General features: G+C 43.7%; 1 protein-coding gene across 5 annotated transcripts in view; it reads right to left on the bottom strand.

Moving 5' to 3' along the window:
- Window positions 1-8,212, bottom strand: part of LOC133387641 (phosphatidylinositol 3-kinase regulatory subunit alpha-like) — a 239,943-nt gene extending 231,731 nt beyond the window's left edge. For 2 of the 5 annotated variants that reach the window (XM_061632858.1, XM_061632853.1), the window contains exons 1-2: window positions 7,830-8,212; window positions 6,317-7,000 (exon numbers count right to left, since the gene is read on the bottom strand). In XM_061632858.1, the coding sequence (XP_061488842.1) occupies window positions 6,317-6,635 (319 nt within the window). In that variant the 5' untranslated portion in view covers window positions 6,636-7,000; window positions 7,830-8,212. Of the gene's footprint in view, window positions 1-6,316; window positions 7,001-7,495; window positions 7,608-7,674; window positions 7,769-7,829 lie in introns of those variants that run through there. The other 3 variants (XM_061632857.1, XM_061632854.1, XM_061632855.1) reach the window with 3 other exon arrangements.
- Between the last annotated feature and the right edge of the window lie 2,994 nt (window positions 8,213-11,206).

Consider the following 11,206-nt stretch of genomic DNA (forward strand, 5'->3'; position numbering starts at 1 on the left):
TGAAAAAACATTACCACCCTGCTTTAGCAGACTGCTGTTCCTTCTAGCTATTAAGTACACTTAGAGCAGCCTTTCCCAATCAGTGTGCCTCCAGATGTTTTTGGACCACAACTCCCATCAGCCTCAGCCAGCTTTGCCAATGGTCAGGAAAGATGGAATTGTGGTCCAACAACATCTGGAGGCACACTGGTTGGGAAAGGCTGACTTAGAGGGTTCAGAGTTCAAGCAAACTTTAGCAGAGGACATCCAGATGTAACTTTACTTCCTACATTTGACGCAGATGGCAGTGTAAAGGAGGAGGGACAAAGACAACTTGACCAATCTGGAGGAAAGATGAGCATCCACCTTCAAAAATCTCTCCCCATTTCACCTGAGGTGCACGGGGACCTTTTTATCCTGCTTTGCTTAAGAGCTTTGGAGCACGAGAGCTAATGCCCCAGTTGCCTAGTCACTGAAGCATTTTCTGTGCTAACATGACAGCTGCAGAAATCTAGAAATGTTAACCAAGAAGGTCACACTAGGGGGAATAAGAGATTTTCTTAGTAAACAGATGTCACTTTTCAACTTAAATGGTACCATGAAGATGGCAGGATTGCTCCTATGGCCTTGGGAAAACAGCATATTAAACCATCACAACTGTGGCCCCTGGTTTTTCCTAGCTCTTAACATTAAGGAGTTTTGACTTCAGCCACACATAGTTAGAAAATGGACTGTTAAGCAGGGCTGTGGAGTCGGTATGCCAAGCCTTCAACTCTGACTCCTCTATTTTTCTACTATCAGACTCCGACTCCAACTCCACCCAAAATTGCTTCCAACTCCACAGTCCTGGAAAGGGCTGTAAATGTCTTTTTAAATTGGAAGCTCTCATAGGAGCATTTTTATTGCTGCCTGAATATGAGCTGATCTTGGCATCACAGCATTTGTCTCCATCTGGGTCCTGTGTCATACACTGACACACAAAATGTTTTCCATCTTGAGTTATGGTGACATGCTCAAATACAGCTGACTTCATGGGAAGCTTCTTTGACATTTTGAATTTATATTTTAAAAAATTTGTCAATCAAAATTTATTTTGAAGCCGGAGTCGGTACATTTCTATCGACTCCGACTCCACCCAAAATTGCTCCTGACTCCGACTCCACAGCCCTGCTGTTAAGGCTGACATTTCAGTGTGCCCTAACACCAGTACAGGCCAAAGGAAATGGATAGCACAGAAGTTAGCTAAGGCATTAAGTGACCCAGATTTTGTTTGGTTTTTTAAAAAATCTGCAATGCAAATAAGAAATTAGATTTAATTATTTTTTTAGGAAGAATGAAAGGATTCCTGTGGAGAATAGGAATATCAACAGCAAGATCAGCACATCAATCTCTGTGCTTAACATGCCCTAAAGAAACCCCTCATGTACCACCAGCAGAAAAAGTAGAAACTGGTTTAAAACTGTTGCACATCACTGCACAACCAACTCTGTGCCATGCTGCAGTTTTGCATTATCTGTGTGCTAATGCACAATCCAAACTGCAGGTTCCAGATGGCAATACACATGATCTGTGTCACATTACTTCAAGAACCACATAGCACCGCGTTGTCCTATGCCACCCTGTTTCTGATCTTCAAAGTACAAAGTGCCACACAATGCAGCCTTTGACATTGTAGCCAAAACTGCACAAAGTGTAACCAAGATATCCTACAGAACAGATATGGCCAGAGTTTAATTTGGTCATTCTAGGAAAGCTGATTAGCTGCTTGTAGAAGGCTAGTCAACTAGCTCAGTGTTCTTCAACCTTGGATGCTCAGATTTTGTTGGACTATAACTCCCATCAACCCTGACCATTGGTTAGGCTGGTTGGGGATGATGGGATGTGTAATCCAGTAACACCTGGGGACCCAACACTGAAGAAAGCCAAATTCGCTCATTTTATGTCAACTTAATTATGAACAAATATATATTTACTGGTATATAGCTAATATTTCAGTACATGTATATATAATTCTTATATAATATAATTCTTTCGTATTTCCTTTGCTGAGTGCTTTAGATAATTTTTAAAGCAAGATGGAACAAGTTAAGAGCAACTGACTAGCAATGCATGACTTCTTTGAAATGTCTTTGCCTTTTTAAATTTAATTGCCAGAGAAGCTTTTCATATACCTACTTTCTTCTTTTAAACTAAGATAGGTTGCAACACATTACATACTGCAGTTGCGAGTAATAAAAAATAGGAAGAAGAAACAAAAAGCTCTCAATTATGGTAGGATGGTCACTGCGTATACTGGTAATCCATTGCCTAAAGAGGTTGAGGCAGGTGGTAACCAATAAAAGTGCCACAATCTGACTTTTTAAATATTACATTCGGCTATATTATACCTATATATTTACTTTAAAGATGGGGGAACTTTAAAATTGCTGCAAAGATGTGACAACTATCCAATAACAATATTATTAATGCAACATAAAAAGTGCTTATAAGCATAGCAATCCTAACTCTTATTACGCTGGAGGGAGTTGTGATGAGGTGGAGGCGTCCCTCAGCCAGCATGGGGTCTCAACTGCAGAGATCCTTGCTGCACCCAGTGAAAGCGCAGTAGAGCACATGCTGCCTCCAGCAGTGTTCCTACCAGCTGCTGTAGTCATCATAAGGCCCTGTAGCAAAGCACTGCAGAAGGTGGGGATAGAGTAAGACCAGCAATGGATCCACTAGATCCAAAGCCGGTCCATTCCCAGAGAGAATCCCGATTCAGGCCTTCCTCCTGCATCAGTGTAGAGCTGGTGCAGCAAAAAAAAGTAAAAAATAACTCCACCCACCCACCCCTGTCCCAGCCAGTGTGAGCAGGAGGATCTGGGATGTAGAGGTGCATTTACTGCTCCCCCAAAAGGTTTGCATTGCTCCCTTATTTAATTTATGATAAACCAACCAAAATTGTATACAAAAGGCCTCACTCCAAATTGAAATAATCTCTTTTCAAACTATTGTGCCTTTATTTTAGTAATCAATCTCTCTAATTTTGCTATGTTTCATATTTTATTTAGCCATTCTAATTCAGAAAGACTAATTTCTTGGTCTTCCATTTGGCAGCAATTAAACATTCTGGCAGCTAAGTTATTAACTAATATCTGCCTAGGCTTATCCAAATATTCACCCAAATTCCCCAATATGATTATGTTTTGTGTACAAAGGAAGTGATGACAGTGACTTTAGCTTCCACACTTTGGAAGGATGATGAAAAGTAAGAAGCATCCTAAGGGCAACATTTAATCCAAGAGTGAGACACTTGTGGGCCTCCAGAAGGGCTATAACTCAGGAGTAGAACATCTGCCTTACATGCAGAAGGTCCCAGGTTCAATACCTAGGGCTGGGAATGTCCAACGTCTGAAACTATACCAGTCAGTGTTGACAATACAGAGCTAGATGGACCAATGTGACTCCATATATATGGCAATGTCCTAAATTCCAAATTGCTGGAATACAGTTTTCATCATTCTTAACCATTGACCATGCTGGCTGTGGTTGATGCATGTGAAGTCCAACAACATCTGGAGGACCAAGGTTTCTTACCCCTGATTTAATTCCTTGGAAACAACTTTGACTCTATTACAGACTGTGCAATACCAGGTACCAAATATCATTTATGTATAGCAGAAAAGGCCAACCACATAATGATCAAATGTTGTATGTGCAACATGCAATGATATTAGAAATAATGTTGGTCAAGGAACAAAAACTGATTTTGCAACTCTTTTGTTTTCTTCAGGTGGAATCATATATTTTATATGTAGACTGGAGAACACAAATGATGCATTATGCAACACAAGAATCTGAGGCGTTGGGCAATAAAACTTAATAATTCATCGCCCTGAGCATTGCCAAGATGAAGCAATTTCGTATTTCGGTTAGGGAAGTGGGTGGGGAGAAAGAGATGTGTGTCTGATTCTCAACAAAGTGTAAAGGCCCAATCATGAGCATATTGAAATTAAACTGCAAAAAACAGCTTTAAGGCCACTTACGTTCATCTCCCCCCTGAGGAAAAGTTAAGCCGCCATCTTTCTTAAAGGCACCACTGTGTGCGCAACCGCAGAACAAGGTAAGTTAAGCAAGGGAATGGTGGAGCCCCGTGGCAGCGATCCTGCCGCAAATCGCAGAAGGGGAACAGAGGGGCCCCTCAGGGGCTCCTGTAGCCTCAGGGGCCCTCGGGCCAGTGCCCTACCTGGCCGCCCCTTGGAACCGGTCCTGCCTCTCTGGGTGCTCAGTGAGCAGAAGAAAAACAATACAGGCGATTTAAATCTATTTCAAAATAATTTGGTGAAACTGGGCCAGTTGCCCAGCTGTCTGCTGCACATTATGGGTTTCTCAACAGCCAGAGTGCACAAAGGCTATGGTCTGAAGGCACATAAGGCCAGCTCCCTGCTGAAGCTAAGCAGGGTCAGGTCTGGTTAGTGCCTGGATGGGAGACCGCCTGGGAACCATATGTAAGCTGCCTTGGGTTTCATCAAAAAGAAAGGTGGGGTATAAATGTAGTAAATAAATAAAATAAATCAATTAAATAAAATAAATTCTGATTATGTTCATATAGAATGTACTTGTGTTTGGTTGTAAGTCCCCCAGAGTGGCAGATTAGCCTCTGCCAGATGGGCATCTAACAAATCTCATAAATAAATAAATAAATAGCCCTGGGTCAGGCCTGGACAGGGCTAAGTGCAGAATTAACACAGCCCATGCAGTCCACATGTGTCCTTGGCATTCCCAATGGTGTTGCTATTCATCCACCCTCTCTACAAGTCCCTGACACAGCATAAGTAGCAAAACATGTTGCATGCACAAAAAGGGCCAAGCAAATCCACAAGTCAAAACAAAGCATGCCCAATTTAGAACAAAGATAAACAATTTGTTGTTTAACACTTGAAGACCTTATCATATTTTTTTGCCATCACACATATGGAATTTATTCCCACAGCAACAAAGGGCAAAGATGGCCACCAACTTGTATGGATTTAAAAGATTAGACAAATTTATGGAGGAAAAGGCTATCAATGGCTACTAGCCAGGATGGCTATGCTCTGCCTCTATAGGCAGAGGCAGTATGCTTCCAAATATTAGCTGCTGGAAACCACAGGATGGGAGAATGTTCTTTGCACTCAGGTCCTGCTTGCAGGTTTCCCATGGGCAACTGGTCAGTCACTGTGGGACCAGGATGCTGTACTAGAAGGGCCATTGGCCTGATCTAGCAGGCTTTTCTTATGTCCTTATTGAAAAAGACAAAAAGCTACACTTGTCCAGAGAGAATATATGGCTACATGCAGCCCGGAGGGGTACAACTTGCCCAGTCTTAATTTAGATGATATATTTAACAAACAAACAAACACATGTACCTGATTTTCTCTCATGCACTCTAACAATCATTTGTTATCTTAAGTCACTTTTAATTCCATGGATAGAAAACTGATTTGGAGCAAGAGAATGCAGCTCTCCCAAACCTCTCAGAGCCAAATCTGTCTGCCCCCTGGTGCATGCTACCTTCAGCAACGTTCAGCTATGAAGCAGTGCATGTTCATCCCCACCCACAATATAGCCTCCCAATTGGCCCTCAAGACTCTAGATATTTCAAAAGAAGGTGCACCGCTGGGCCTTCCCTTAATTAATAGCAGACCTTTTTCTAATACAAGTCATCTAGACAATTCAAAGAGATGGAACGTTTTAGAATGTCAGCAGCATTTCTCACACAAAACAAAAGCCAGAAATGGCCTCCTAATCCCCCATCCCCATCTCAGTATAAATACAGTGTTCCCAACAGTCAGCAAAGACATGCACTTGTCCAGCTAACCACTGACTTGCTTTCATGTAAATGATTTTTCTGGACACACAAAGAAAGAGAGGGGCCAGCTGGAAAACTGGTCTAGGATGAGCGTCCTTTTTCCTTCCACCGACCCACTCACACACCTTCCTTGCTTTGAGTGGTTGGTATGCAGTATGCAGCATGCTTTGGGAGACCATTGCTTGAAAACCACACAGTCCATAAGCTATACAATCATATGGCTTTCAAGAAAGCCCCACTTTAACAGGAAAGCCTATATTAAATGGCAAAGTTTCTTGGGAAAGCACATTCCTTTGTGGGGCGATGCGCACAGACAATGGAAGCAAAGCTTGAAAAACTCCTATAAACTTAAGTACATGGTTCAAGGCCAACCAGTCAGAGAACACAGCCCTCATCTGATTGCTGCACATGGATGCAGTCAGGAAAAACTTGCCATAATTCTAGAAAGCTGTTATATTTTATATGCCCCATACAGAAACATTTCATTTGAGAAATATATGAACTCACCCCACAGGTGACTGGAGGATGTCTCCGTGGGTGCTGGTGGTAGTGGTCTGGGCCTTGATTTTGGCATGGTAGCCACAATCCTCACAGGGCCCAAGTACTCTACATAAGTGCCTGGAAAGTCTCCCCATTCCTTGGTACATTCATTGAAGCCATTTAGCCAGCCTTGGGGATTTCTCTCATCTCCCTCCTTATAATCCATACATGCAAGCCCTGCCCTGTTGACCATGAGTAAGTCTCCAGGGCAGAGAGCCAGGTCTTCCTCCCGATCCTTCTTATACTCATAAAGAGCCCAATACTGCAAACCATCTACAGAGGACATGGCTAGAATGTTGGGAGGCTCCTGGTTTACACCAAACACTTGACAGCCTTGTGCATCCACACAGGCATTGAGAGAGGGTGGAAGATGGAAATGGAGTAGACAACTGAAGTTGCTCGTAAAAAAAAAACCTCCAAGGACAACTTCTTTTGCAAAGGAAAAGTATCAGAAGCAAACCCGGAGGGATCAAAAGTTTATAAAAAAACTCAGGCCATCAAGCTGTGGTCATCTTTGCAAGTCCCATCTGCTACAAGCTGAGCAACTTAATGATGCAAAGAATGGAAAAGGCAATCTCCTCTTCTCTCTGTTCAGGCAGCTACAGATTTTGAGTCTGGTATTACCAGCAGATTCCTTGGCAGTGCCTTTTGCTGCAAGAGTAAGACAGTGTTATTAATGGTTTCATAAAGATATAGGGTTGCCAACTTTTCGATCAGCCTCTTTAACTGCGCCTTTTAACGGTACCTTTATGGGCAAATCAGAAAGTGATGTTTGTCACACTAGGCTGTCAAAAAGGCACTTTTAAAGCAGGATAGCACTCCATTTCTGACTTGTTGGCAATCCTACAACGATACAAAGGCATTTTCCCACCTCTTCTCTAACCCCAAAGGCCACAATGGGCTTGAGAGGAGAAGAATTATCTGAGAACAAGCAAACACTGAAGGAGAGGAGATTCAGAAAAAAGCGCAGATGAAACCAAGAAAGAAGCTCTCCCCATCCAACCAACATCTCTACAGGTTTACTGGACTGCAGCCCAAGTAAGGGTCTGTCTAACAAGGCAAAATGGTAACATCTCACTGCGTTTTACAGCAGTGTTTTAAAAGAGAGGGAGCAATTACTAGCCACAAACAAACGAACAAACAAACCTATGAGAAGTAAATGAAGTTATACACAGTATGCAAATCTAGGCACTAGCATTTAGGCTAAGTCTAGAGAATCATTCCATGAAACTTCCTCAATCTTGGACTCAAAATCTCCTTGCCACAGCCTTAAAGCAGCAGCAACGAGCAAGTTGCACGTGAAAATAAAGTACTGTAAAACATACTGATTTATCCATTCCCGTACAGGCAACTCTTTACTAAATCCTTCTGGAACTGGAACCCCTCTGCCTCCAATGCCCGTCACCTGTTACAACTTGGCCACGCTACTGCAACCTGGAGGGAAGGGGAGAGGGGACAAAAAGCATGCGTTTTCCCCTACCACTGAATGATCGGGCGTCCCAGCTCTGCGTCACGTTTGTAATCTCTGGATGTTCCCTGTAAAAGCCAGCAGGGGAGAGATCGAGGAGGGAAGAAGAGTGGGGCCGCAAGTTGCCAAAGACCAAGCTGCTCTCTCATTCCCCCTTTCTAAGTATAGTAATTCCCAGGCAGTGGAATCAACCGGGCACTCAGCAGCAGCAGCAGCCGCAGCAGCCGCAGCAGCCGCCCCTGCCTGCCTATTTGAAATAACCACTTTACACTCCTGCACAGGATTTATTTGGTGATGTCAGCAAACACACCTCCTGGTTGCCTGAAATATATATATCTAAGGCAGCTCTGCAATGAGGAAGGGAAGAAAGACAGAAACAGCAACCAAGGAAAGAGAGTGGGATTTTTAAAAAAGGGAGATAGGGCATACATCGGATAGAGCTTTTAATTCACCACCACCACGCAAGCGTGAGCCTGACTAACACAAGAGGCTACGAAGTGGACGTGGGGAGTGAATTGTCCGCATCCCGTGGAACAAAATTGCTTTGCCAAGAAACGAAGAAGAGGGTGCCCTATGGAACAAAACCACGAGACAAGGGGGGGTGGTATCTTTCGCAACAGCCATATTCTGTGTATATTTGATTGAAAATAAAAGCAGTTTTTCGGCTGCCGCATGCACGCTGGTCCTTCCCACAGCAGCCCGCGGCTTATATTATCTGTGAGAGTGCACAGGGATGTCTGAGAACCCTGCCCCAATCATTCCAGATACTGGCAGTGGCGTCACTAGGGTTGGTGTCACCTGGTGCGGTAACTCATGGTGTCACCCCCATGGACCTCCTCCCATACCAGACCATACAGAATCCTTAGTAATGTTTTTTGTACTAATGTTACCCGTAAATCATAATTCCCGTATATCACTGAATGTAATGGCAATAGTAGTGACATAAACTAGCAAAATTAAAATTACACCTTTAAATTACAATATCATATGCACAGCCTAAATGTATTTACATGTATACATAGTTTCATGTGGTTAAAGTGAAAATTTGGTAAGAAAACAATAGAATTTGAAGTAAAAACGTTTAAGAACTACATCGAAATTATGTTCATTTTAACATTAGACTTTACTGTTACATGAGATACATTAATGGATTAGGTTTGCATAATCAATAATGGCCCAAATAATGTAGAAGTTGTAGACAAATGCATAAGAAATATACTCATAAATGAAAATACCAAAAAAATAAACAGGAACAAATACACAAACATTTCAGCACTTAGTGAACATCTTGACTAAATCAGAACTTTCCTTTCCTGGCCTTCAAAGCTGCGAACTTGTGAATCACTTCATCGAAATCAATGCCTTTCGCCAACTCACTTTCAATTGATAATATCGCAAGATCGGAAAGCCTTGACTGTCCCATGGTAGATTGCAAATAGTTCTTTATAAGTTTCAGCTTTGAAAAGTTCCTCTCAGATGAAGCCACAGACACACAAATCGTCAGAAATAATTTTAGCTTAGTGAAAGGGTTGGGAGAGATTCTACGAAGTCCCATTCAGCTATGAATGACAAAATGTCTAATATTGCCCAATCTTTGGCTTCTTCCAGATCAATCTCCACACAAACAACCTAGAATATTTTTCCCTTTCACAAGGACATGCAAAAGATTGAACCCAGGACCTTCTGCATGCAAAGCACATGCTCAGCCTACCACTGAGATATAGGGTAGAAAAGCACTCACTGTTCTGCTGGTTCTAGTGCTTCTCCACCACTTTCTTCTGCAAATAAGAACATAAGAAGAGGCTGCTGGATCAGGCCATTGGCCCATCTAGTCCTGCATCCTGTTTTCACAGTAGCCAACCAGGTGCCTGGGGGAAGCTAGCAAGCAGGACCTGAGTGCAAGAACACTCTCCCCTCCTGAGGCTTCTGGCAACTGGTTTTCAGAAACATACTGCCTCTGACTAGGGTGGCAGAGCCAGAGCACAGCCATCATGGCTAGTAGCCATTGATAGCCCTGTCCTCCATGAATTTGCAACACACAATGCTACTCCCACCCCTTTTTACTGTAAAACCTGGTAGGAGCTGCTTTTTCAGTTATTTGTTAAAAAACCTCAGCTTCAAAGAGATTTCACAACTGACTGGCTGATCAACCCTTTCCCCCTCCGGGTGTGACCAATGGAAACACTCTGCTCTGGCAACTAGTGTGTTCATGGCCTTCAGCTGCTGCCAGCCAAACCTACCTGACTGCTAAAGTCATCATCTAAGGTAGGGGTGGGGAAGACCAACAGCAATTTTTAACAGGTCCATGCAGAAAAAAAGGTGGGAAACTACTGGTATAGGGGGGTAATTTCTGTATGTACCCCTCTCTGTCCAGGCAACTAAGAGGCATTAGAGTTCACAGACATGTCCCAGCCAGGATGCTCAAGGTGTAAAGTAGAGCCAGTAAAAAAGAGTGGCCTGGGGATAATTCTGAGGGCCAGTTAGAGAGGCTTGGAGGACCACATTTGGTCCCTGGGCCTGAGCTATCCTCCCCCCCCCATTCTAATGAGCAGCCACAAGTGAAACAGGGCAGGGGGTGCAGAAATCCTGATTCAATAGGTCCCCTTCCCAAGTCTGCGCAGTTTTGTTTTGGCTTCAGAGTATCTCCAAATCAAGGATTACAGGGACAGAAGAGGCAATGTCATTTCCACACAGAATAGAACTGAAACCTATCTTTTTTTGAGAAATTAAGCACTGGGGATCATATTGCACCAAGTCTAACAGATAAATTTCTTTAAAAAAAAAATTCCAAATGCTTAATGCTGAACTGTGTACTGTAACTGAAATGAGTTAAATACTTGTAAGGATTATTAACAGTACCTAGATATCCCCAGGGGTAGCTCTGTTGAACGTCTGTTGCAGCAAAAACAACCTGGCAACCTAGGTAGGAGTAGGAGTAGGAGTAGAGTAGTAGAGGGAGAGGGAAACGACCGGCCAGCTCCGAAACTCGCCTTTCCCTTCCCCGTGGCACACAAGACAGTCACCCGTGGTGGTGGTGGTGGTGGTGGTGCAGCAGCCTCCAGCCTAGCCTGCCTGGTAACCGGCTGCAACGCCGCTCGAGGCCCCGCCCCACGGGAGATCCAGCCCAGCGCCCTTCCCTGCTCTTCCCCCATGCCTCACGTGTTAGCGTGGGCAGGGCAGCTCTCCGCCTGCCCCGCTTCCTGGTACCCAGGGGTAGCTCTGGGTGTCACTCCCCTCTCATGGTGTTACCCAGTGCAGTCTGCACCCCCCGCACCCTCCTAGTGACACTGCTGGATACTGGTGCATGAGCATTTAACGGATTCATGTTTGCTATTTAAAATTATAGCTGCCTTCCCCCCTCCCCCGGCTGCCCCAAAGCTGGGCTTGCA

The sequence above is a fragment of the Rhineura floridana genome, chromosome 6, assembly GCF_030035675.1.
Source record: "Rhineura floridana isolate rRhiFlo1 chromosome 6, rRhiFlo1.hap2, whole genome shotgun sequence".
Lineage (NCBI taxonomy): Eukaryota > Metazoa > Chordata > Lepidosauria > Squamata > Rhineuridae > Rhineura > Rhineura floridana.